The 26,977-nt window shown below is 46.1% G+C and overlaps 2 protein-coding genes across 4 annotated transcripts; one reads left to right on the top strand and one right to left on the bottom strand.

Annotated features, from left to right (window-relative positions):
* Window positions 1-948: 948 nt before the first annotated feature.
* On the bottom strand, window positions 949-10,508 carry LOC308129313 (zinc finger CCCH domain-containing protein 11A-like). Of its 3 annotated transcripts, XM_080495221.1 has the most exons (18): window positions 10,430-10,449; window positions 10,098-10,120; window positions 8,729-8,800; window positions 8,393-8,528; window positions 8,191-8,310; window positions 7,974-8,097; window positions 7,703-7,891; window positions 7,564-7,629; window positions 7,306-7,479; window positions 6,518-6,598; window positions 6,328-6,423; window positions 5,287-5,349; window positions 4,532-5,038; window positions 4,366-4,439; window positions 3,666-4,089; window positions 3,402-3,559; window positions 3,142-3,314; window positions 949-2,947 (listed from the first exon to the last, which is right to left on the bottom strand). In XM_080495221.1, exons 4-18 carry the CDS (start codon window positions 8,444-8,446, stop codon window positions 2,746-2,748), a joined length of 2,505 nt encoding a protein of 834 aa, XP_080351347.1. In that variant the 5' UTR covers window positions 8,447-8,528; window positions 8,729-8,800; window positions 10,098-10,120; window positions 10,430-10,449; the 3' UTR covers window positions 949-2,745. The 3 variants fall into 3 exon arrangements, with proteins under 3 accessions (XP_080351347.1, XP_080351346.1, XP_080351345.1); XM_080495220.1 differs by having other exon boundaries at window positions 10,098-10,508; XM_080495219.1 differs by having other exon boundaries at window positions 8,729-10,508.
* Window positions 10,509-12,791: 2,283 nt separating this feature from the next.
* cstf1 (cleavage stimulation factor, 3' pre-RNA, subunit 1) lies at window positions 12,792-26,650 on the top strand. The gene is made up of 6 exons (XM_080495583.1): window positions 12,792-12,829; window positions 16,554-16,751; window positions 20,973-21,250; window positions 21,331-21,528; window positions 23,100-23,490; window positions 26,328-26,650. Exons 2-6 carry the CDS (start codon window positions 16,583-16,585, stop codon window positions 26,585-26,587), a joined length of 1,296 nt encoding a protein of 431 aa, XP_080351709.1. The 5' UTR covers window positions 12,792-12,829; window positions 16,554-16,582; the 3' UTR covers window positions 26,588-26,650.
* The last annotated feature ends 327 nt before the right edge of the window (window positions 26,651-26,977 follow it).

Raw genomic sequence — 26,977 nt, 5'->3', positions numbered from 1 at the left:
CTCATCCGTCGAAGGAAGTGCAGGCGCTGCTGGGCTTTCTTCACCAGGGACGTGGTGTGAAGTGTCCAGCTGAGGTCATCTGTGATGTGATGTGATATGATGTGATGTGCACCCCCAGGAACTTGGTGCTGCTGACGACCTCAACCACTGTGTCGTTGAGGAGGACTGGTGTGTGACTGGGTCGGGATCTCCTGAAGTCGATGATGAGCTCTTTTGTCTTGTCGACATTCAGGAGCAGATTGTTTGCCTTACACCAGTCCACCAGATGTTGTACCTCCTCTCTGTAGGCCAGATCGTTGTTGTCCCGATTGAGGCCCACAACTGTGGTGTCGTCTGCATACTTCAGGATGTGGTTGGAATTCTGCCTGGGACAGTGGTGGGTCATCAGGGTGAACAGCAGAGGACACAGCCCTGTGGGGAGCCAGTGCTCAGTGAGATCCCCCAGAGGGCCCAATTTGTGTACCAGGTCCTGGGGGATGAGGGTGTAAAAAGCTGAGCTGAAATCCCGGAACAGCATCCACACGTGTGTGTTCTTGTCCTCCAGGTGCTCCAGGCTGAGGTGGAGAGCAGTGGAGATGGCATCCTCAGTGGAGCGGTTTGGCTGCTACGCAACCTGGAACGGGTCATATGATGGGGGCAGTATGGAGGTGATGTGGTCCTTAACCACCCGCTCCAAGCACTTCATGATGGATGATGTTAGTGCAACGGGGCGAAAGTCGTTAAGGCATGCGATGGTTGATTTCTTGGGCACTGGGACGATCGTGGCAGACTTGAAGCAAGGTTGCCAGGAGAACCATACTTGTCTGGCTGCATTGTACCAGGTGTGAAGTCTGCCTTCAGTGATCTTGTCCATTTATTTGTAAAACATGTTTCTATCAGGAAGAAGCAGAGTGAAGGTGTGAAGCCCAGTTCATCCCAAATAAAAGTCAAAGCAGAAGCAGATGGTTGTCAAGAGCATTTTATTTAGACAATCATTCAAACAATTCACTTTAAGATCTTGACCATAAAACCAAGTTCAGCATTCACAATAATAAACACATACGACGACAAAGGAGGAAATGATGTCCTGAACACGACAGTGCTGAAAGAAAATGTTGTTTTCAACCTTTTGAAGGCTCTAGAAACAGGCCAAACAGTCCCTGAGGTGTTGATTAATAAAGACAGCAGATCCCCAGGACAGTCTGAGAACCGCTGGTAACAGTTCCTCTGAGGCGTCTTTTCCTATTCACTCACATTCAAACCGCCTTGCGTTTGCATACACAGTACACAGATACGACCTCTAAAAGCTTTAATTATTCATTATGCTAAGACTCTCCAGATTATCAGACAGTTGGCTTCTCAGATTTGAGCAGTGGGGCGGTGAGCACAAACACTGGGAATGTTGGAGAGGACATTCGTCCAAAGTGTGAAGAACGATGAGAATGAAGCTGGCTGGTAAGGGTGTAACAATGTACTGGTCCGGTACCGTTCGGTCCAGAGCTTTACCGCGGTACCAACATTTTAAGAGCAGGGCTGGACATTAAGGCTTGTCCGAACATCCGGGGCAAGTAAAAGCTTTGCTTGAGCAAACGAATTATCCATCCTACTTGCCCCCAACGGGCTCGTGGCTTTTTTTTTTGGTGATAGTTTGACTTTTATTTGGCAAAAATCACTTGTTATTGCAAACGGCTCACGCCGTCGCCAGGTGCAGCCATTTCTCACCCCGAGAGCTCCGACGATAGTATGTGAAGACTGCAGCTACGAGTTTCTTCCCGATTCGTTGTTGCCTGTTCAGGTCAGTGACGCACTGCGTCTTACCTGGAGAACATGCACTGTGATTGGACAGCGTCAAGTGATTCCTCGGGAATCCGTCGGGGAAACTCCTCGCCGTTCGCCAAATTTTTCACTCCCGTCAACATTCAGATAGTCCCCAGAACGTTTTAAAACCCACTAGAATTCAACACAAAATCACGTATTTTGGATTATTTTGCCTTTCTAATCCCGAAGTCTCATAACTATTTATGATTCAGAAAAACGTTGACTGAGCAGGAAGTGGAGGAGGAACACGATTTGATTTGTTAACATAATAAAGATGCGTGACACACATTTACCATGTCATTAAAAAATGTATATGGATAAAAAGTGACTAACACAATAAATAAGGTGTGGCAGTAGGTAGTAGTGTGGTCGTAGGGTGTGACGGCTCCAATCTTCACACTATCAAATGTATTTCAGACCAACACAACAAACAGCTCAGAAGTCAGCCTCAAATAAACTCTGTGGGAGTTAATTCAACTCTGGGCAAAGTTGAAATATATATTATTGTTCCTTCAGATTGAAGAGTATAAAGAGACACACCTTCCCTGAACGTTTCATTGAGATATCTTGATTATTGAACTACAAGTGTTTTAAAGTAACAAGTTATGTTGGTTGAATTCATACATTGACCAAGATTATACGTTTCCATTAAGCTTTGGGCAAGTACTACTTTTTTTCTTTTCTTTTCATTTTCCCCTTAACCGAGTACCGAACCGAACCGTGACTTCTGTACCGAGGTACATACCGACCTGATGTCTGTGTACCGTTACACCCCTACTGGCTGGAGTCTCAAAGAAGTTGAAGTTTAGAAACCAGAATGAGTCCCGGTGTGACCTTCTGTCAGCCAGCTGGGATTGTCTCTGGACTCTGTGATCCTCTGCTGGATCCAACAGAGTGATGGATGGAAGGATGAGGGGGAGGGGGAGGGGGAGGGGCTCCAGGCAGTTCTTAGCTGTCAATCATGTCTGACAGCTCCTGCAGCAGGTCGTCTTCTCCGACGCTGAGGTCCATGTAGCCGTCCATGTGGTCGTCGGTGAACTCGTTGATGAGGTCGTCAAAGTCGTCTACGGCTGAAGAAGAGGAGGCGGCGCGAGACGCTTCTATGGTGGGTCTCCTGGACTTTGGCCGAGTGGGAGACTTGAGGACCGGACTGGAAAAAACACAAAGCCTCTGAGTGAAGACGCAGCATGAAAGGAGTCGGAGAGCTTAAAAACCTTGTTTTTAACATGGCCCTATGCCTAATGTACAATCTCTCTATCTATCTGTAGGAGTGGTGGGCCACCATTTCTAAATCCGAAATCTAAGTCAGATTTCCTTTGTATGGCGCAGGTGTTGGACTGGTACCTCTGGGGGACGGCAGCTGGCTGCTTCTCCTGACTCTGACTCTTCCTGCAGATGGAGACGGTCTGGAGCTTCTTCCTCAGCGGGCCGGAGGCGGAGCCAGCCTCCAGCAGGCTGCTGGGACTGCCAGGTACAGCAGAGCTCGGCTGGGCCTCGCCACTGAAGGACTCCACAACCTGACAACACCACAAGAGCGTTTGATGAGAAACCTGCTGCACTGATACACAGGAAAGACAATAAGAAAAGGAAGTGTGTGGCCCGACCTGAGAGTTCCTGCATGCCGTCTCCGTCTCGGTGGAGGAGCTGTTCAGAGGTTTCACTGCAGCCACAGCAGATCGTTTGGCTCCTTTCCTCTTCGGCCCCGGCTTCAGCTGCACCGCAGGCTTCATGACCGACGGCTTCACGTTCAGTTTGGGTCGCACTGGACAATAAAAGCACAGTTGAGCTCATGTTTTTCATTCAGCTGACGATTAGTCGCTACACTGAAAGTGTTGTGTCTTTCTCACAGAAGTGGTAGAAAAGGTTACCTTTGGTTTCTGCAGAGTGCTTGGTCGTGATGTCTGGAGCTCCTGCAGGAGGATCCTGAGGAGCAGGTCTGGGCTGAACACAGTTCCTCGGGGTCTTGCTTTGGGACTTGGCGTCGGGCGTCTGTGGAGAAGACTTGAGCTTCACCGGGACCGAGGCAGCAGCTGCTGACGGCGAAGCGCTCTCTGATTGGACAGCAGGTTGATAAACGGGGCTCTTCTGGGGGGATTCTGGGACCAGAGCTGTAGAGGCTCTTGCTGATGAAACGGGGATTTTAACAGGAAGCTTTCTCTTGAGAGAAGCAGCAGGAGTCTTGTTCTGAGGAGAGTCCTCACCCGCTGCACCTTCAGTTTGCTCCTTCTGCTTTTTCATGCGTTTCTCTTGCATGATCTCCTGGAAGCTCTTTACCTTCACCATGACAGTGGCCTGAAGGACAGACAATCACATTCTACATTAGTAGGTCAGTACTGAACACGTTTCCTAACTCTGATTGTTTCTGCTGTTTTAAATCTTCCAGCAGGATTTCTACCATGAAAAGGACAAGAGGGGTGAACTTTAGAAGGAGTGAGTAAGATGATTCATGGTGTTATTGACACTGAGACTTTGTGATTTCAGTTAAAACACCAGGAGTGAGGTCAGAACATTGAGGATGAACTTTTGACATGATGAACTTCATGTGGCTGAGCTTTTGTCTGATCGTACCTCTAAAGGAGCAGCTTCAGGTTTCACTGGCTTCACCGTCTCTCCAGCAGTCTTCTCTGCTGTCGCCTTGCCTGCTACACAACGAGGAGGATGAAAGTTAAAAAGCTGCACACCAAGTCAGAGTGAGTGTTCTTCAAGTCGACGGCCTCTGCACAGTGACACTTACTTTGGCCTGGCAGCTTGTGGAGGCGCAGTAACAGCGGCTTCTTGATTGGTTCCTCTTTGGAGGCAGAGCTCTTCATGACGTCGAGCTCTGCAGCCTGCTGGACCTGCAGTCTTTCTGCCTTCTCTCTCCGGATCTCCTCCAGAGTCTTGACCCTGATCTCCCCCACGCCTGCGTTCTCCTGAGGAGCTGCTGGTTCCCATGGCTCCTGGTTCTCCGTGGTGCTTTTGGCCTTCTTTGGGCTGGAGCTCTGGTTCGGTTCCTCCTCCTGCCTCTTCCTCTTGCCCAAGCGAGCTTTAGAGACGGTGTTGACGTTGCTGATGGACGAGTCTTTGACGGTGATGGAGCGCTTGTTTAGCTTGGGACCTTTGACCGAGCTGGTTCTGGGTAGAGTGATTTCTGGAGTTGGTAACAACGCAGGAAGCCTCTGGCTCTGATGCTGAGCCTTCTCCTGTCTGATCTCCTCCAGGGTTTTAATGTGAATCTGCTCTGGAGCTTCACTTGTATCAGCTGTAAGACAATAGAGGATGTTTCTGTGAGGGATGTGAGTACACACACACACACACACACACACACACACACACACACACACACACACACACACACACACACACACACACACACACACACACACACACACACACACACACACACACACACACACACACACACACACACACACACACACACACACACACACACACACACACACACACACACACACACACACACACACACACACACAGTAGACTCCTTACCTGGCTGAGCAGGAGCAGCGTGAACAGAAAACAGGCCAAGTCTCTCCTTCATAGTTTTCAACACTGAAGACAGAAAAAGAAACGTGGGATCATGATGAGTTCAGCGTAGTGGTGCTCCAATCGATCGGCCAATCTCCGTGGAAAAATGTGATCGGTGTTCGATGATTAATGCCTTGTCACCGACTACAAACCCTGTCCTGCACACAGCGCAGGCGCGCCGCTGCCAACTACAACAAACATGTTGGCCGTGTGGAACTTTAAGATCTGTGAGAGTGATGTCAAGTTTGTATTTGCAAAGAAAAACAACCTGGCGGGAGAAGCACATTAAAAGGCTTCAACACAACAAGCTTGATCATGGGACGAGATGAGCAGCCTCTCATTGGTGGAAGACACCGGGTTCCACCCACTCTCTCTCATGGAGCCGCACTACGTGCTACTGGGACAAACATTACACTGACATAGCCCCGCCGGAGCTCCACCACAGTGCACCGACATAGCTCTGCCGGAGCTCCACCACAGTGCACCATCACACCCAACGTCTCCTTAAAGAAGGTCTCATCCCCTGGAGGTTTACCCACTGATTTACGGAGCAATACTGAGTTGAACAGACACTGGATTGAAGCAGATTTAGACATTTCTTTTGTAAATTATAAGAAAGGTAAGCAATAAGTTGTTTTTTTTCTTTGACATTATTTGATTTAGGCAGTGTTGAGATATATTGCCTTTTATTTATTAGATTTTTTGGCACTATTCAGCCTGTTGAGCCATAATATTTTCAATGTTAACGATTGCGTTACTGATAGAAGGTGATTTTAAGTGTTTTTTACAAGGATTCTGTATTTTTTCTCTTGAAAAAGTTAAACCACCCTTTTGTCTAAATTAAGGTGATTTTATTGTTCCTTTTTCACAAATCATTTAGCCAGTGGCACTCATCATAACTAAATTGAAAAATGTACAGGCAATCCATGTGATCAGTATTGGTGATCGGCAGCAGAAAGCCTGATCGGAGCGTCTCGAGTTCAGAGTTTGTCCCATCCTCACCTTGCTTAGGAGGCTCTGACGGGAGATCCATGTCCACCACTCCACCCAGTCGCTGTGCCAGACTCCTCTTCAGGGAATGACTTTCTCCGTTCACATCTAAAGCAGAGACACATCATGAGCACCTCATGTCTTCTCCGTTATCACGACAGGGAGCAGTGGAATCAGATCTGGAATCAGACTGTCATGTTACCAGTGGTGGGAATTTTCCGTCCAAGTCTTGCAGTGACGCTGCCTCTTGGTCTCCCGGCTTCTTCCATCGAAAATGATGGGACTGCGTTCAGAGAGAGAAGGAGTTTTAAATGACTTCAACAAGATCAGGGCTGTCAACTCAGCAGTCTGGGGCCAAAACCGGCTGATGTGAGGGTCCACTCAGGACCAGGATGCTAACAAACGTCATTTTTATCATGAAAATGTATTCTCATTGTGGAAAATTGTGACTGAACTACTTAACGGTTCTTTTCATAAAGAGTCATTGGTGCAAGATACGGATTACTACATTAAAAATAAGCTAAACATATTATTTAAAAATTCCCTTTTGAAAAACAGAATCAGAATCAGTGTTTTTGGCCAGGTCGGTTTAACATGAGGAATTTGACATTGGTATGAAGAAACTCTCACGCTCAGTACAAGTGAAAAGCTTAAATAATAACAATAGACAGAAATATAAACAGTAATTAGAGACTAATATGTACAGGAGCTAAATAAGACAGTGGATGACATTGTTAGTGGATAAGTAGTGCAAGTGATAATGAGCGACATGAGGTAGTGACTATTTACAATATAGAATGGTGTAGCTGGGCATGAAGAATAAGTCATATACATAATAGATAAAGCCACAGATTGTTCCACATGATTCCTGCAGCAGCAGGTCTGACATTCTGTGAAGCTCCAAGCTTTAAATGACATTGATACCAATGGATGGATGAATAGGTAGAATGTGAGAGGGATTATTAACAGTTGTTCATGAAGACTTTTTACCATCTCTGGACTCGTAGAGGGCTGGCCGGAATGACGACTGGACGTTTTCCTTCTCTCCGTTGGCCGGAGCGTCTGCGCTCTGGAAGGAGTAACCAGCTCTCCTCATGCTGGCCTTCAGGGCTCTCCGGAGCCGGATCTCCTCCAGGGTTCTCGCTCCAGAGTTCAGGGAATCATCTGCACACATACAATCATGACTCAGAGGTCCCACACAGGCCTGGGGACAGAGAAGTCTCCACTTCAGTGTGTCCTCAGTCTCACCTGACTTGTGGAGCTTTCTGGGAGAAGCACCGAGCCTGCCATCTTCTCCGTCCTCTGAGAACTGATCTGGAACAGAAGCTTCATGAGCATTGAGAGTCCAGGGAACATCCTGCAGGATAAGAGAGACGAAGGAGCTCACCATCTTCATCCTCGTCGTCGTCTGCAGGGTTGATCACCACCGGGGGGTGGGTGGGGCTGGGCACCAGCTCCTGAGTTTCTGCCTTGATGACGCCTCTGAGCTGTGGGTTGGCTGCGGTGGGGAGGGGTGCGGGTGGAGGAGGTGCCGGCTCCTCCTGCTGCTGCTGCTGCTCCTCCATCCAGTTCACACCTGCAACATTACGGCTGTTATTCCTGCTGTTTTTCACCATTTGGAGCTTCAAGGTGTTTATTCAAACTAAACTCAAGCTTACTTTTACTTGGCGGGTTGAACTCGCCCTCGTTGCAGCGCGGCTTTTGATGAAAGAAGACACAGTGAGGCTTCTGACACCCGGCCGCCTGTTTCTCCCAGTAACACGGGATCTCCTTTCGATTTTTCTGTTGGGAGCAGGGGAGACGGACACGTTGTAAAATAACCTCTACTCGATGTCCGACTGATGTTTGTGTGCAAATGATCTCCAAAAAGCTTACTCGGATCTCCATGTGGCGAAACTTGCACACTTCTCTGAAGCAGCGTCCCTCCAGCCAGAGGCTGCAGACTGTCTCGTTCCCCATCGCTGCCTCACAGTGTCTGAATGGACAGCTGTCTCCCTGCATGATCAACCACAGTTAAGACTCTTCCATTGGCTCACTGACCGACCGCTGAGTGTGTATGAACAGGAAGCTGTCTCACTTTAGTGCAGGTAGAATAGTAGAAGAAGTAGCAGTCGTCTCCGTGGCCCGTCATCGTTCTGCTGGCGTGTCTTTAGTGGCGCCGTGAAGAAGTTCTGGACCTTAAACCCAACCGCTGATTTTCTTTAGGACTCTCCCTGATGACAGTAAACAAACACACATTTTTCACACATGGAGGCAATTGTACATCTAATTCCAAGAAAACTCAGGAGTGCTTTATCAAGGTCAATATGAAAGATTCACAGGCAGGTCAACCTGTACGTTTTAAACCAACACGGAGTAGTGAGTGAACGTAAACGGGTGAAATGATGCGTCTTTAGTTTGGATCCACTTTTACCTGAGGGGTCTGAAGAGCGGTCTCCCTCCTGCGTGCACTGCTGCTGGGATGTCTCCGTGAAGGTATGGAGTCCTAAAGAACACTTGATCCGTGAGATTAGAGGAAAAGTGGGGTGGGTTTCCCAGAGACACTCGTCTTCCTACGACATCTCTTTTACGAGAGGCCTTTATTCCCAGAAGACTGTTAAATATTACTGATGGCGAAGCAATAAAGTCCTTTGGAAGTTTCCTTTCCTTTCTTTCTTTCTTTTTTTTTTTTTAATGATGGGGCTATCAATTGACATTAATTTCTGGAGGGGACAAGAAACGCCAGACGAAAAAAAAAAAGGTGGGGTGCTCAAATTGATGTGGGAAAAAGTAGACAAAGGTGAAAAAAAGAAGAAAAAAGAAAACTCCTCAGCTTCCTCTTGGGCTCGATGGCCCAAGATTGGACCCGATATTCAGGCTTCAAACAAATTTTCAGCAGAGTGCTGAAGAGAAAAAAAAAAATCTTGTGCCAACGGGGGGAGAGATCCAGGTCCAGACTCCAAAAGAAGGCCAAAGAGATGCTTTTAAACCTACAACAAATCTCAGGGGACTGAAAGGTTTGGTTAAAGACAGACAGACCAAGAGAAACAGCAGACAAACACATTTACAGTGTGGCGTTATCCTTTTCTTTTAGTTTCTTAATGTGTCTTAATGAGTTCAACAGCTTCAGTGTTCGTCTTAACAAACAGAAACCTTCAATCGTAACTCTAAAACAAACAAACTGAAAACTTCTATTGCATGAATCTGTTACTGTTTCAATCAGGATCGTTTCTCCTCCTAAATTCTGGAGCAATAAAAACATTAAAAATTAAGATAAACACTGCTTATCGTCATTCAAATGTACCTCATGACTGCATGTCTGAAACTTTCTTGGGCAATAAAAAGAACAAAGAAAGTTGTTTTAAGCGTCAGGAGCAACGTCAGGTCACAGACCGGTGCACTGGCTTCACTACAACAGTCACAAATCAAGGAAATATGAAGAAGCAACCTGGTACACGATGAATCTGAACACAATCCTGTCACTAAAGAGTGATGGTGACACACCGGTCTGAGGTTCATGGTGTATTACTGTGAAACCAGCCTGTGGCTCAGCAGTAGATGGAGCCCTGTGGTTCAGGTCACTGCTGCTGGTCCAGTCCCAACTGAAGCACCTCTGCTGGGTGAAACCATGGCCTGCTCACACCAGCAACCACATGCAACCAGTCTACTCTTCATTTTCTCTTTCCAGTCAGTCACCAGTCTGTATGTGAAGCAGCAGCTCTGCGACATTCCCTCCCAGATCACATGAACAAATCGAGTGTTTGGTCAAAGTTTGACACCCAACGAAACAGTCTCATACTTACTGTTCAGAGAAAGTAGCACAATGCTAGGTCGCGGCGACGTAAGGGGGGGAAAAAAATCACAATTCACATAAGAACCTGACTAATGAGACTCCTTAAAAAAAAAAAAAAACTACCGTTTTGACCGTGTTACTGCTTTAAAAATGACAGTATCAGAGTCTGGAGTTATTTCAGCTCCGACATAACAAAGGCCTACTCGGAGCTCCGCTTCCTCTCGACCAAACTCTGAACCACGGTCGTTACAGTAACTAACCTTAAATTCACGTCAGTTTCACGTCATGACACTACAGCGGAGCGCCTATTATCACGTTAGCGATATATGCAGAGTTCATTACCAGTTTGAAACTTCAAAACGGCACTTGGAAAGTAGCAAACATGACAAACACCGTCTAGAAGCATTACGCACTGACTAAAGCAAAATGGCGGCGGAAGAATAAACATAACACGGATGGGGAGGGTTTATGGGTGGAAGTAGCCTGACGTCATTGTCTGACTTCTTCTTCTTTTTCCTCTCGGTTAAGGCAGTCTCGACCCTGCAATGGCGTATTGCTGCCCTCTACAGTTTGTTATTTGCATTCCTTTTGTCAGTCATTCGTATTTTCTTGCACAGTTTTACTTCCATACAATCCAATGCAATGTAGGGAGTCTAACAGTTTTATCCTGGATTATGTTATGGATAAACTCTTTTACTTTCAAAGAACACATTAAAATACACAGTGTTTCCACAGTTACCTTGAAAAAGTAATCTGATTATCAGTTACTCATTTAAAAAGCAACTTAGTTACTGTATTTGTTTGTTTGTTTGTTTGTCTGTTTGTTTGTTTGTTTGTGTGTTCATCTATTTGATCGGAACAATTCACTATAATGAATAATCATATACAAATTGTACAAAAATTGTAAATGTGCCAGATTGTAGCAAAAATGCTCATTTACATCAGTCGTCCCAAGGCGGGTCACACAAGCAATACAATGTATGAAGCAGTAGCGTGTGGTGGTGTTTCAGTCAGGGCCAGCAGTATGAACATACAACCTCATGGAAAAATTATTGGAAGGTGGGAAAAGTCGCTCACGGGATAGAGCTTTACCTCAGCTTTAAAATTAGGTATTACTTGTACTTGTACTGCTACGTGGACTAGCAAGCGAGCTACAGGTGTTTTGGTGGATTTTCTAGCCTGGGATCTTTATGTTTAGCACGAGCGGGTGACCTCTCCAAGATGGCGGCGCTGTAGGCACTCGTGTCAACAGGCGCTGATAGGCTGTGTGTAATCTCGTGTTTATATCTATGGACAGCACAGTTTGTCCAGATGTTGTTCTGTGTGGGATCTCAATATCTCTTGTGGAGGAGGCTCTGGTGCTGAGACCCCTCATGGGTTTAGGTTTATTGTGGTTAGAGAGTCGGGGCGAGACAAGACCATGAAGTGCTTTGTATACAAGGCAACAGTTTTTTTTTTTTTTTTTTTTTTTTTTAAATGGAACATTTTGTATTTTCCAAGAATATTGCAATTATGATATGATAAAGGCTTTTGATCCAGAATTTTTATGGACTTTTTGAAAAGGGTTTCTATGGGTTTGTTATTTGTTTCTCCAGTGATTGACGAGGATGTAATACAGTAATCTATGTGTGAAAATATCACAGACTGTAGACACATCTTTCCCCAGGTTATTGTCATAAATGGCCTGATATGTTTGATGTTCTATAAATTGAACTTGATTATATTAGCAGTGAATTTAATGTGTGTTGGGTTTTTTTTTTTTAAAGGAGTGTTAAATCCAGAGTGACCCCGAGACACTTGAACCCCTCAACAAGGTCAAGCTCAGCGTCACCAAGGAATACACTGGAATGGTCAAGTTTAACATAATTGACACAGTTTTCTTTTTATGTAATAGTTAGGATGAGTTGATTTACTGATTACTTGTTTTTAAAAGTAACAAACTTTCATTACAAGTAACTCTTTAGTGACTTTCAGCAGCTGTCAACAACACGAATAAGAAAATGAAAATGCTGTTTGGATGATGCATTAATATTTGCATTTATGAGTCAAACTATGCAGCCAGAATCTTGAAATGGAAAAGCATTTCTGCTAATGCATTTTAATTTTCAAATTTGACATTTCAAAATTAATTTTGGTCACTATTTGTTGGGGCATGTTTAAATTTTTTTTATTTAAACGTCATTTACATTTTTCTTTTAATTAAGTCACCGAATAAGCAGTCTTGAAGGAGAAAATATAAATGCAGTGTGGATGATTGATTATTATTTCTATTTTATAGAGTCAAAAATGCAGTTTTAATCTGAAAATTAAAAAGCATTTCCTCTAATGCATTTTAATTTACAAATTTGACATTTCAAAATAAATTTTGGTCACGATTTGCTGGAGTGTGTTTTGAAAATAAAACTTAAACGTATCCTTTTTTATTTTAATTTAATCAGATAAAGACAGCCCTGTATCAGAAAATGAAAATGCAGTTTGGATGATTAATCATTAATTTTTATTTGAGTCAAAAAAGGCAGTCTTATCCGAAAATGAAAAAGTATTTCTGTTAATACATTTCAAAATAATTTTTTTGAGCCACATTCGCTTCCACAGCGAAAGCCTATGATTCTAAGAATTATATATCTATTAGTCTACCTGTACGGGTCTATGTTAACGCAACGTCGTGAACGGTGACGTAGGACGTCGGTGACGTATATCGTAACGTGCTTAACGGAGTGGGACTCTGGAAGTCTGAAGTGGGTGAGTGTTTGGGGTATTTCACATTCCATTAGTTACTTCAGTGCAGAGAGTCGGAACTTCAGGGCTGGACATTTCAGTCCACTCTCTGTTTTAATGGCTTCCCGCATTAGTAACCGGTCCAGCGGGGTGAGCAGCGGCTCCTCTCATGTGGTTAGCACTGTTAGCCTTTCTGTTAGCACAGTGTTGTTCTGCAGTTAGCACTGTGATATTGTTCCGTTAGCACGGTGCTACCCAATCAGTTAGCACGGGGCTTCCCTTCCGTTCAGTGTTGTTCTTCAGTTAGCTCGGTGTTAGTCTTCAGTTAGCACAGGGATTGCCTTCAGTTGGCACGGTGTGAGCCTTCAGTTAGCACGGTAGCGGCAGCCAAATAAAGCTTCGTGAACCACCGTCTTGAGTTTCTGAAGTCACGAGATGGCGCTGTCTGCTCAACAAACACTTTAACCTCAGCCCTTCAGCCTCCATCTTCAAACCATTAGTGCCATCTGGTGGAGTCAGAAAATAAAGACATGAAACTTAATTTGGCTCTCACTACCGTCAGGTAACACGGTGTTAAGACCAATAGCAAGTAGAAAGTCTTCAGCACTGCTGTGTGCTGCGCATGCGTGTTCCAGCTCGCTAGTAACTGTCATATTTTAATCATATTTAGCTTGCTGCTCTATGAGCCGCGCAGCTCGCTAAAGTGTCGGAGGGCAGGCTTACCTAATGCACCTGAACGCATCACTCAATGCTGTTAACTCCTGCAGTGAAAACCGGACAAACATCGCGGCTCTGAAAAGCTCTTTTTTTTACTGAAACAGTTCAGAGAAGTGCATTTCTGAAAGCACTGGAGCAGAGAAGTAAACTGTGCAGTTTAAAAGTTGAAACGCCACTTCACAGACTTGTGGCTGCGGTGAGGGGCGTGGCCTGCAGTGAGGGGCGTGGCCTGCGAGTTTGACAGCTTCTCCTTGGAGAATGAACTCTCCTGCCTAAAAGCTTGTTTTCTGCATCTGGCTGACGTCACTGTAGACTAGGGCTGCTCGATTATGGAAAAAAATCTTAATCACGATTATTTGGGGCATTGTTGAAATCATGATTGTTTACACAATTATGTGGTTGATTTTGGAACAGCATTTATTGAACATGTTTAAAAAAACTCTTGTTGAATATATAAACATATCTTGTAATGTAGTAGTAGAAAATAAACTGCTGTACTGCATTCAATCTTTTTAAAACAATAAATAAATAACTTTAGATACTAATCTAAACTACAGTAACGAATCATGTTGCTTTACATTATATGTTGATACTTTGGCCGTCCTGTGAGACGGCGAGGTGAAGTTCTTAAAGCTACGTCATGCTAGCAGCCACCGTTAGCATGACTTAGCTTTAAAATGACACGGAACCTAAACCACTGGTGAAACACGCTGTTATTCTCATCATCCATAGATGTTAGTGTATGGCAGGTATAACAACAACGAGCACACACAGGAAACCATACGTTCAGAACTTTTTCTGGAAATTTAAAAGTAGTAACTTACCGCTAAGTCGCGAGCGCCTGTGCTTTCAGGTTAAATGTATCATCATTTCCTGTCTGACAGGCTGGAAATACCTGAGAGTGGTGGTCCTGCAGCCAAATGCTGTCTCACAAGGAAAACACCACATAATCGTTTTTCCTCGATTAAATTAATGTTGAGATCGTCTGGAGCCAAAATTATAATCACGGTTAAAATTCCATGAATCGAGGAGCCTTACTGCCGACTTTTCTTCTTGTTCTTATGGCGACAAAAAGGGAGTCTGCAGGGGCCTCTGGCCTTCGGGTAGCACCGTGTTAAGGTCCCTGCAGACTCCCTTTTTGTAGCCTTAAGAACAAGAAGATAAGTCGGCAGTGACGTGAGCCAGATGCCGGAAAAAAAAGTTTTTTGGCAGGACTGCAAGAAGCAGCTGTCAAACTCACAGGCCACGCCCCCTCACTACAGGCCACCCCCCCTCACTGTAGGCCATGCCCCCTCGCTGCAACCACAAGTCTGAAGTGGCGTTTTAACTTCCCAACTGCACAGCTTATTTCTGGCTTTCAGAAATACATTTCTCTGAACTGTTTCAGTAATAAAAGAGTTTTTGTCTGAGCTGCGATGTTGGTCTGGTTTTAACTGCAGGAGCCGACAGCTTTTCGTGATGCGTTCATTTGCATCACGTAAGTCCATCCTCCGACGTGTGAAAGAGCTGCGGGGCTTGTTCAGTAGCTAGGTTACAAGCTAAATATATTTAAAATATGACTGATGGTTATTAGCGAGATAGAAAACACGTATGCGCAGTCTTGAAGTTTGGGCAGTGTGGCACCAATGTAGTTCGATGAAGACGGTTGTCACAGTTGAAACTAATTAAGAAGGAAATGACTTTATTTTGTTCGGCAGGACCCAGCAGTGCCAAACTTTCCTCTTGTTCTTATGGAGTATGAATTGGCCTTTAGTCTTTAGTAGGGTTGCGGATCGCCCCTTGAAAAATGGAATCATCCCGTATTGAGCTGAAAAGTAATACTTTGTCCTGTATTACCGCAAGAATCAAAAATAGTCTGTAAAATGTCAGTAGAATTTATGTCAAACAGGGTAAATGACGTGGCGTTTGCGTCCATGTGAGAGTGCACATGCGTAACTGACTCAAACTACCTGTTGAAACTCCGTCAAAACAAATTGAGTGCATCACTCACGGAGCAGCAAATAGCAAGAGTCTGGCGAAAGAGAGGAATAAAAGAGAGACAGAAGGGAAACAATGGCTGCTGCTCCATCCACAAGGCCACAACTTGTAGAAAAAACAGGAGTGCAAAGTGTTATATGGAGGTACTTTGTCTTCAAAGCAGATGAGCACGGCGTCACGGTCCAGAGCCTCGTGTTAAAGCCTGTCATTGTGGTGTTTTTTTTACTAATGTATATAGTTCGAAGATTGTATGGAAAAATACAATCAATAAGGCCATGCACAGGTCTGATGTGCAGAACCAATGTTCTACTGAATTAATAGAAATGAGCTCATTGTCAGTCTAAAAGATGAAATGTGTTGCTCAGTTTGACTCTGGAACGCTGAAAGACAAACAACTCAGTGCAGCAAGAGCTCAACAGAAATACAGATGGAAAATAGACTTTACATGATGTAACATTGAGTTCATCAGTTCAATCTTTTATCTTTTTGACTTCAACCATAGCCTGCTGTCGTTCACTTGGATGAACTAATATTTTATGTTGAGAACTTTTCCACACACTTTCTGTTTGCACTTTTCTAATTGCACTAAATGTGCATTATTACAGGAATGTTCTGCTTTCTGTTGTTTTCTATCAATTTACACAATTTTATGTAAATTTGTATTTATTCTGTTGTAATATGTGCCAGACGGAGTTCTGTTAACGAAAGATGTAAGAAGCAAGACGGGTATCTATTTAAGAAAAATACAGATTATTATTCTGCTAATTTTGGTTTTTTGCAAGAAAAATCAATTGCTAAATAATTTTGTTTTCAGTGTGTTCATATACACAATAATATGCATCTACAAAAAAAATCAGGTTCAAGTCAAATAGTAAAAAAAAATGTTTCACACAGAAAAAAAGAGCGAAGGAACAGTGAATGCAAGCAGGTCAGGTCTTGTTGTATGTTCCAGGGAGTTGACACCCCCACCTCCAGGTAGCACGGTGGCAGCCTTCAGCTGGGGTACCTGACATGGTGGAGACGGAGGAAGTGACGTGTCTTTGTTTCCACGCAGCAGGAAGTGGAGGAGACCGACAGACAGACATGTTCCGGCCCAAAGCGACCCTGAAGGACCGGCAGCAGCTGTACAGGCTGATTATCAGCCAGCTGCTGTATGACGGCTACACCGGCATCGCCAACAGCCTCATCGGGGAGGTGAAGCCTCACAGCGTCGTGTCGCCCTCCGAGCAGCTCATGCAGCTGGCCAAGATAGGTGAGACCCCTGGACCCCCCCCCGTCTCGCTTATCTGATCCACTAATTGAACGATGTGGTCTTTTTTTAGTATCTCCATATTCTCCGGCCACATCACGATGTATAGCTCAATGTTTAGCCTTGGCCTGAAATCACCACTTTAGATGGATCAATCTCACTGATATGCTGATTCTGTGTCTACATGCAAACATTCGACTTCATGCTACATTTATATTTGCCAATATTTAACTGGGATTTGATAAGTCAGAAATTATAATATGAATTTTGCTAAAACAGTATTTATTGAATCAAAAAAACGTTCATTTTTTTTTTCTTTTATGACGAGAATGAAAGAAAACGCAGGTGGAGTTTCTCTGGGAAATATTTGCGACCAGGCAGATGATGTTTAGGTTAAAGTGTGTTTTCTCAATCTGGACTTTGAACCACACTTAAGGCCCCCGCAGACTCTTTTTTTGAAGCCACAAGAAGGAAATTCAGCAGTGACGTCTATGAACTCTGCTCAACACGAGGCTTCAGGGCACGTAGTGCACATGAGGGGTTAATCCTGACGCCAGTCCAAGACGAGTACACATTTCCCAAGGCTAGTCCCGGGGACCAGTGCAAAATCTGAGGACGAAAACGTCATATTTTCAGTACATTTTGAACCAAGAACGACTTCTCGCCTGGAACATTTTGAATCTCACAAAGTAGGAGTATTATCGTAGATGAGTTATACGGTATATATAACATTCCAGGCACGGTAGACCCTGCTGGCTTCAGCCCATAGCTGGGGGGTCTACAGACACCCACATTACTTGCTATGCTGAGCTGCCATACCAGGCACAAGTCAATGTCTGTGTGATTGGGATCAGTATTAAAGTTTCATTTCGACATGGCAGCAGCAGAGTAAACAGCCAAAGGACAAGGGGTAAGATCAGAACAAGAGGTTTGTGAACTTGGAAACATTGAGTGGGTCTAGAACAGGGGTGTCAAACTCAGGTCCTCGAGGGCCGAGGCTCTGCACGTTTTCCACGTCTCCCTCCCCTGAACGTCCTGATGGTTCATCACCACGTTCAGCACAAAGCCAGATAACCAGCTGCTCATTGCCATCAGCTGTGTGGAAGCAGGGAGAAGTACAAATCGTGCAGGGCTGCGGCCCTCAAGGACCAGAGTTCCACATGTGGTCTAGAAAGTATGACATCAGAGTTCTGAATAAGCTGTAAACACTTCAGCTATAATTTGGTTTACTTTCATGACATGAAAAATCTTAAATGGACTAGAAAATGCAGGGATATCATCATTTTGGCCGGTGCCTTTTGTCTTCTTGTGCATAAAAAATTTAAATGGCACAACTGTTCACTCTCACTCTGTAGAGACACATTGTAAGGATTATTAATATCACTATGTTTATTATGGAAACACAACATTTTCCAAAGGGGTACAGAAAATGTACTTTGAACTATCATGTATTGAATTTCAACTTTACATTGGTTGTACATGATGATATTAAGTTATATTTCTATTAATTTTGACAATCATATTAGTAATTTCTTTAATTCACCTAGGTGCAGGACATATTGGCCCTCTTGGGGAAAAAACCTTTTCCATGGTTTTAATGTACATTTAATCTACAATGATGCATGAGTGTGAGCTAATAAATCAAGCAGCAGTCTGTTGTATACAGTACAGTTACACAGTATCTTGCAGTATTTTGAATCAGGTCGTTATAAAAATGATAACAACTGGAGAACTTCAAACTGTTGCTGCACGATGTGCACAAGCTGTTGCCTAAGCAAAAGTGCAAAAGCCAATGTCGCCCCCAGCAGCAGGCAGGTGATGAGGAACGACATTCTGAGCCCTTTTTCTAGTTTTCTGCCGTCCATCGTTAGGGAAGAAAACTCTGAGATGATGCACCTGCAACACAAAATGTAGCATTAAAAAAAAAAAAAAAATCAATTGTTATTTCTATGATCATGATTTTAATATAACATGAAACTGTATTTGTTTAACAAAATATATTTCACTGGGTGCAGGACTAGTGCAACCCATGGCTCACTGGTCTGCTCGACTCGTAGGGGGAACAATTAGATCTATCCCTGATATGCCAGGCCTTTAGGGGCGCTGAGACTCAGCAAATACACCAGAAGGCAGAGCACATAGACATTTTGCGGTAGACTCCTAAATAGACTTCTATATAACTGAGTTATATAGGTCTATGCTCCTGTTAGCATCAGTAGCTTCTGCAGCTTGACAGGAGCTTGTAGTCCACCATTGTTGTGGTTATTAGTTGACATCACGGACCGCAGGTGATGACATCATCGTTTTTCCACAGATGACCCTCTTTGCCATCCACACCTCACAGCAGAGCCGGGGTTTTAGAATTTCCCCACTCTTCTAAAACGCCGCCTCGTTTGGATGATTGGTCAAAAAGTGAATCCGGTCCTCGTGTGGACGGACCCTCAGTGAGCTGTAGGAGAGCAAGGAGCAAGGCGGCGACCATCGTCACTCTGGACAAGCTGCAATATTTAAATATCTCATCGCCCTATTAACCCTCCATTGTTCTCATTAGTTGTTTAATTAACGTGGTTTATTGAGATATGGGCGCGACACTGCCCCCTGGTGTTCTGGCGAGGTGCAAGACGAACCTCAGTAATGGAAGAGGAGGAGCTTCAGCAGGAGCTGCTGCTCACAATGAGGACGTTTTCCAAGCTGTTTCACAGAGAACGGAGGCGCCAGGCTTCGCTCGGTCCCCTGAGCAGCGCGGCAACTTCCACGTTGATACCGCGAATACTGTTGTGTAATGACGTCGCGTACCTGCGTCGTTCACAACCCTGCCGACATTTTAACTGTGCTCTCTGGTGGGACTAACGCAACAAAGTTCAGTGTTTCCTCTGGGATTTGTTTCAGTTTGTGTGACAAACACTGTTGAGTTGACAATTTGACCTTTGTTGTGACCCAGGGAGAGCGCCCTCTATGGTTAGTCCTGCAGAACATGATATGTGACACCCCCCCCCCCAATGCTTCTCTAATCAACACAGCAAGTTTAGTGACAATGTCCACGTCTTCACATTGAGACTGAACAGGCTTAGTCCATCTGTGTCCCACCCTGCTGATCTACTGGGATCTGTACACAGAAATAAAAGCTGCACTATATAGTTCAGATTTACTGTTGTCATGATGTTAATATTCAGGAGCCACGGCCACCTCCATGTCACTTTAAAATGTGTTTAAAGGACCCATATTTGTCTATATTTCATGTTTCACAGTCCATCCTATGCTCATGTGGGATCATTTGGGTGATACAGTATACAACACTCAAAACTTGTGAAATGATAACTATTTCTTCAGCTGACGTCACCTCTCATGAACCGGGTGGTTCTCAGCTCCTCCTCCTCCTCCACCCTCACGGAGACTGCGGCCCAGCTCACAGCCGCCTCCTCCACCACCTCGGTGACATAGCCAGCAGCTCACGCTGGTAGTTGTAGCAATGTTCTTACAGATCTCGGCGCCTCGTTAGTCTTTTATTGTGGGAATAGCAGCAGGTTTCAAGATGAGCTTCTGAGTAAGTCCAGGTTCAAAGAACCGTAGTTCTGGAAGCTTCTTTGGGGAAGTGTCGCTCGCAAACAAACACATTCTTTGCGGAAAAGAAAAAAAAAGTCCAGCCACATTTGCCGCTGTGCTTCTTCTTTCAGCAAGACAAATAGTGTGGAACCATACTGGTACCTGAAAACACATTTTCTCCAGTGGACATGAAGGTGAAAACCGTTCTGGACACAACAAAAACAGCAGTTCAATGTGAAGCAGCAGAGACTGAGACAGCAGAGAAGAGGCTCATTGGCACATTGGTGGGCGTGTCTTGTTTTGGTTTCTCCGCATGTCAATCTTCCTGGAGGCGGGGCTTCTCCAGCTCTGTGCAGCGTCAGCAAGGTGGTGCCACGTCATCAAATAGAACCAAGGTTTTGAGCTCCTCCACCAGTTAGAACAGAGAAAGATCACTGTGAACTCAAGCTTGAGGGACTCAATGAAAAAAACACTTTGGGGATGTTTATGAACCCCAAATAGCACTTTTATGATGTTTAAAGCACAGAAAAGTTGATATAGTATAATATGGGACCTTTAATGATGTGGGATTTTCAGAGTAAGAGTGATTACAAACCTGTATAACCGTTTAAGAGAGCCCCGTTTAAGAAAAACCTTTAAAACTTCAAATGTGTTACGACCTTGACCGTGTGCCTCCCACAGGGATGGAGAATGACGACAGTGCCGTCCAGTACGCCATTGGGCGCTCCGACACGGTGGCGCCCGGCGTCGGCATCGACCTGGAGTTCGACGCGGACGTTCAGACCATGTCCCCCGAGGCTTCGGAGTACGAGACCTGCTACGTCACGTCTCACAAAGGCCCGTGTCGGGTGGCCACGTACAGCCGCGACGGCCAGCTGATCGCCACCGGCTCGGCGGACGCCTCCATCAAGATCCTGGACACGGAGCGCATGCTGGCGAAGAGCGCCATGCCCATCGAGGTGAGGGGCCGCGCCGCACCCCGTTGGCGGCCGGTGAGGCGGCAGGCTCATGTGTGTCTCTCCGTTTGTGTGTCGCTCAGGTGATGATGAATGAGACGGCGCAGCAGAACATGGAGAACCACCCCGTCATCCGGACGCTGTACGACCACGTGGATGAAGTGACGTGCCTCGCCTTCCATCCCACCGAACAGATCCTGGCCTCCGGCTCCAGAGATTACACCCTCAAGCTGTTCGACTACTCCAAACCCTCTGCAAAGAGAGCTTTCAAATACATACAGGTCTGAACACTCACGCTTCGTCAACAGTGGAGAGCCTCGGGTCGAAATCATGAACGTCTTTGCTGTAAAAGAAACTGTTAGTTTGAGTCGTGTGGCTGTTGTACAGTGATCTTTGTAGTCCATCAATAAGTATGGAGTTCTTGATTCTGCTGCAACAAACAAGTCTTTTAAAGTCCCAGTGAAATGTAACACACTACTTTGCAAAAAATGATAGTTGGGGTTCTACTTCTAAGGTTCCTCCGACTCTGCCCCACCACTGTTGTCGCATAACAAAGTTATTTGAATTTTGAATCTCCAGCCGAGGAAGTCGGGGGAATCCTTCTTCGTGGGCGTGACGTCAAGAGTTGTGCAGATCTCCATCTGTTGTGTTTATATCGGCTTGTTTCCCTCTTAAATATCCAAGTTTTTGCAGTGTTTTGAAGTTATAGTCGGCGTTTTATGAGCCTTGACTTAAGATTGAGCCTGGAAGAGACCGAGAGAGGAAAAAAGGCGCATAGGCGGCTAGTAGACGATCAGGTAATACCTGGACTTATCTTCGGTGATTCCACAGTCGGAAAAACGCTTCGACATGTTCGATCCAGGAAGCCGGTCGTTCTGCCAAAATTCAGGAGCCTCAAAGGTGAAAACTGGCGACTGCTGAGGCGAGGAGACGAGGACGAATGGAGGACGAAGCGTCTTCTTCCTCTAACGTGTTCCAGACGGGGTCACCGATGGCAGAACCACCTTCTGTGTCTTCTTCATCAATCACTGGGTTTGAAATGACCATGATGATGAAATATGGTTAAATTCAGCCTCTTCGTCGTCAAAACTCTGATCCTCCATAATGTAAACACAACTTGGGCGTGTGCACAACTCGTGATGTCACTCTGTTATTGTCAGAAGCTCCGCCCAGCAGAGGAAATAGCGCCGTTTATCGGCTATTTTCTCGAGGATTGCCGTGTTTTAACATTTTACCCTTCAGCCAGTTAGCATAAAAATGTCCTGAGAAGCGACAGCCAGAGTGTTTTGGAGGTCGAATTTTCATTTCACTAGGACTTTAATAGTGAACTTGTCCATCTGTTTTCGAACTCATAGTTACTGAGTGCTACCATTTATCCAGGAGGTTTAACATGTAGAGCAGCCAGTATGACTAACATGTGATCAAGACGCCAGCGTGAAGTGATGAAGTCACTTGGATAATGAGGCGGCACACGACCAAGTCCACTTTACCTGATTCGAGTAGGCAGAATTGTCAAATTAAGTTTGTTTGCAACTATTTCGGTTGTGGACCCTGGTCACGTTGTGTCGGCTAGATCCTGGTTTTTACATCCCGATGTGTGGAACTGTTCAGGACACATGAGCCTTTGTATCAGACAACAGCAGTTTTAGGTGAGAAAAGTACAGAACACATCTTAAAGCAAATAACATTTAATAATTGGTGGCATAGTACGTTGTTGGAACCTGGATCCAGTCACCTCACGCTGACAGAGACCAGGTTGCTGCAGTACAATGGCGTTCGCATGGCGCTCTTGTTTGAAAACCCTGAATGTCCCAGGTCACTGTGCTCATCATTTATGTGGCGGTCCGTGCAGGAGGCCGAGATGCTGCGGTCCATCTCCTTCCACCCTTCAGGAGACTTCCTGCTGGTGGGCACGCAGCACCCCACCCTGCGCCTCTACGACGTCAACACCTTCCAGTGCTTCGTGTCCTGCAACCCCCTGGACCAGCACACCGACACCATCAGCGGCGTGGGCTACAACCCCACGGCCAACAGCTACGTGACCTGCAGCAAGGACGGCAGCATTAAGCTGTGGGACGGCGTCTCCAACCGCTGCGTGGCCACCTTCGACAAGGCCCACGACGGCGCCGAGGTCTGCTCCGCCGTCTTCTCCAAGAACTCCAAGTACATCCTGTCCAGCGGGAAGGACTCGGTGGTCAAGCTGTGGGAGATCTCCACGGGCCGCACGCTGGTCAAGTACACCGGTAAGGAGGGTTTGGAGGCGTGTTGCCATAGCAACGTGATCAGCAATGCCAGGATTGAACACGGGAGTGCTGGAAGGTAGCGCTGCAGGAAGAGTAGCAGAGATAAATCCAAGGAGAACTCTCCAACTCCCCAGACCAGCCTGGAGGTTCTGCTGCACTTTGACAAATTATGTTACACATTGACGACTCTTCAACTTCAGACGGACACATTGAGGTACAGACGGACAACTCTCAATACGCATAGACCAGGGGTTAGCAACCTTTAATGCTCAAAGAGCCATTTGGTCCCATTTCCTACTGAACACAACACCCAGAGAGACACACACCTTTTATTTTGACAGTCCCCCAGCAGACCATGCCAGGACGACACGACACACAAAACCTTCTTCACTGCTGGTTGACAACTTACAACTAATAAACTAAACTACATGAACTAAGCAACAAAAACACAACACAATTATTACCAACACTATAAACCTAACATAACCCCCAATAATTACATTTAAAACACGACAAACAGAAACCCCCATAATGCATTGCAGCTCTCAGCTCCTTTATTGCTACACATTATTAAAATGGAAGATAAATGTGGGAGATGTGGATTGTTAGAACCATGAGTGTGATGGTGTGTCTTTAATGTCCTGTAGTTGTTGTGTAATTCACTAGAATGTTCCGTCACTCTCAACAAGTCTGTAATGAACCTCCTGGAACTGTCGGCGCTCCACAGCGCAGCGCTTTTACTGTGAAAGGAACAGGAAGCTCCCAGCTTCAGACACCAGTTGAGCCACTGTTCTTCTACGTTCTTCATCCTTCATCCGTCACATCACTGCTCGTTCACGACCCTACATTTTACCACTCTTTGTAGGGACTGCGCTCTGGGTGGCTTTGCCTCCTTACGTCCCTCTCTGGGTGGCCTTGCCTCCTTACGTCCCTCTCTGGGTGGCTTTGCCTCCTTACGTCCCTCTCTGGGTGGCCTTGCCTCCTTACGTCCCTCTCTGGGTGGCTTTGCGTCCTTGCGTCCCTCTCTGGGTGGCCTTGCGTCCTTACGTCCCTCTCTGGGTGGCCTTGCGTCCTTACGTCCCTCTCTGGGTGGCTTTGCCTCCCTACGTCCCTCTCTGGGTGGCCTTGCGTCCTTACGTCCCTCTCTGGGTGGCCTTGCGTCCTTACGTCCCTCTCTGGGTGGCTTTGCCTCCTTACGTCCCTCTCTGGGTGGCCTTGCCTCCTTACGTCCCTCTCTGGGTGGCTTTGCGTCCTTACGTCCCTCTCTGGGTGGCCTTGCGTCCTTACGTCCCTCTCTGGGTGGCCTTGCGTCCTTACGTCCCTCTCTGGGTGGCTTTGCCTCCCTACGTCCCTCTCTGGGTGGCTTTGCCTCCTTACGTCCCTCTCTGGGTGGCTTTGCGTCCTTGCGTCCCTCTCTGGGTGGCTTTGCGTCCTTACGTCCCTCTCTGGGTGGCTTTGCCTCCTTACGTCCCTCTCTGGGTGGCTTTGCGTCCTTGCGTCCCTCTCTGGGTGGCTTTGCGTCCTTGCGTCCCTCTCTGGGTGGCTTTGCGTCCTTGCGTCCCTCTCTGGGTGGCTTTGCCTCCTTACGTCCCTCTCTGGGTGGCCTTGCGTCCTTACGTCCCTCTCTGGGTGGCTTTGCCTCCTTACGTCCCTCTCTGGGTGGCCTTGCCTCCTTACGTCCCTCTCTGGGTGGCTTTGCCTCCTTACGTCCCTCCAGGAGTAACTGCAGTAGGACGGAGGCTCCAGGAGCCACAGTGTAGGGACGAGGGAGTCGCGGGTTGCCGACCCCTGACAGACAAATAGTTTTGCTACAGTAATACCACACAGTAATGCACCTTGACGTTGGTGTCGCCGTCACAAATGCCAAAGAAGAAGAAGAGCACCCAGCTCCAGCCAATAGAAGGTCTCTGATCCAGCATACACAACAAACGTGATCACAACAACAACAAGGTGTGTGCTACTGTAGGAGAAGTGACGTCGGCCGTGTGGCAATATTTTACCTGAACCTCGGACCGAGACGCTGCAGCCAAGTGCAACACCTGTCACAGGTTTCCTGTGGTGGCACAGAACCAGGAACGTTTAATACGACCAACCTCAACCAACCTCCAGCTTCCTCAAACAACCACCGTCGGCCCAAACGTTTGCAAAACATGACAAATTCCCACGGGACGACAAAAAGGGCCCGACTAGAACAGAATGAGAGTTTATTGTGCTCTATGAGCAGCTCCTGTTGGGATGTCGGGTTGAAACACTGAGTTCAGCTCCTCCAGCCTCCCTACAGTCTTCCTAGAAACCTTACCTCAGATGCATGAAGAAGTTCAAAAGTGTATTTCTGCACAATGTTTAACTTCTTAGAAATAATCTCCACATCATGCTGCAGAAAGTGGAGATGGAGGAGTCGTAAGGGTTGTCAGCAGATTATTATTTGTTTTCTGCTCTTCTTACTAGAGTGACGTGTTTATTTTGGTGACACTCTTCTTTTAGTGACGACTAAGAGCAGTGATCAGTGTTTCAGTCAGTCAGTGAAACTGGAGCGGGGAACTCTCAACTGTGAGTCGTTGGCCAGTGGACAATATTGTGTTGTTTTGTCTCCACTGACAGTCAAGAATACCTGAAGTGAACGTGAATTGTTTGCACTTTAAAAGTAGAATTTGCTTTTATTGGATTTATTTAGGTTATTTTCTGGGTCTTCTCATTTATTTGTTATTCATTTGATTCAACTGTAGACTACTGTAGCTCTTGTGTTGAAGGTTAAGATGTATGTAATCAACTGGTTAATAATAAACGGGTCAGTTCTTCTCACATCTGTTGTTCTGGTCCGGTCCCGGTCTCCTCAGGCGCTGGACTCAGTGGGCGTCAGATGCACCGGACGCAGGGCGTGTTCAACCACACGGAGGACTACGTGCTGCTGCCGGACGAGCGGACCATCTCCCTGTGCTGCTGGGACTCTCGCTCCGCCGAGAGGAAGAACCTGCTGTCTCTGGGCCACAACAACATCGTGCGCTGCATCGTGCACTCGCCCACCAACCCCGGCTTCATGACCTGCAGCGACGACTTCAGAGCTCGCTTCTGGTACCGCCGGACCACCACAGACTGACCCCCTGACCCCCCCACCCCCCGGACTCACCGCCACTGGAACATTTCACTCCCGTGTCCTTTATGTCTTGTTTGTTGTTGGTACTTTTTAATAAAGAGGATGAAACCAAAGCAGCTGTTTGTTTCTGCTCAGAACCACTGAGGACCTCGCAACACACACACACACACACACACACACACACACACACACACACACACACACACACACACACACACACACACACACACACTATAAGCTTCTCCACCCTTCAACCAGCGGACAGGAGGATGGTCCTGGTGTCAAATTACAGCGTCAATAGAAATCTGCCGCACGTCGCAGGCGACACATTCCTCTTCTCTGTTAGTTCGTTGTGCTGCTCGATGTTGGAAACATTCAGTGTGTCGATGTCAT

The sequence above is a fragment of the Blennius ocellaris genome (genome assembly GCF_963422515.1).
Source record: "Blennius ocellaris genome assembly, chromosome: 4".
Lineage (NCBI taxonomy): Eukaryota > Metazoa > Chordata > Actinopteri > Blenniiformes > Blenniidae > Blennius > Blennius ocellaris.
The sequence above is the reverse complement of the archived record's forward strand: the minus strand, read 5'-3'. Positions and strand labels throughout refer to the sequence as shown.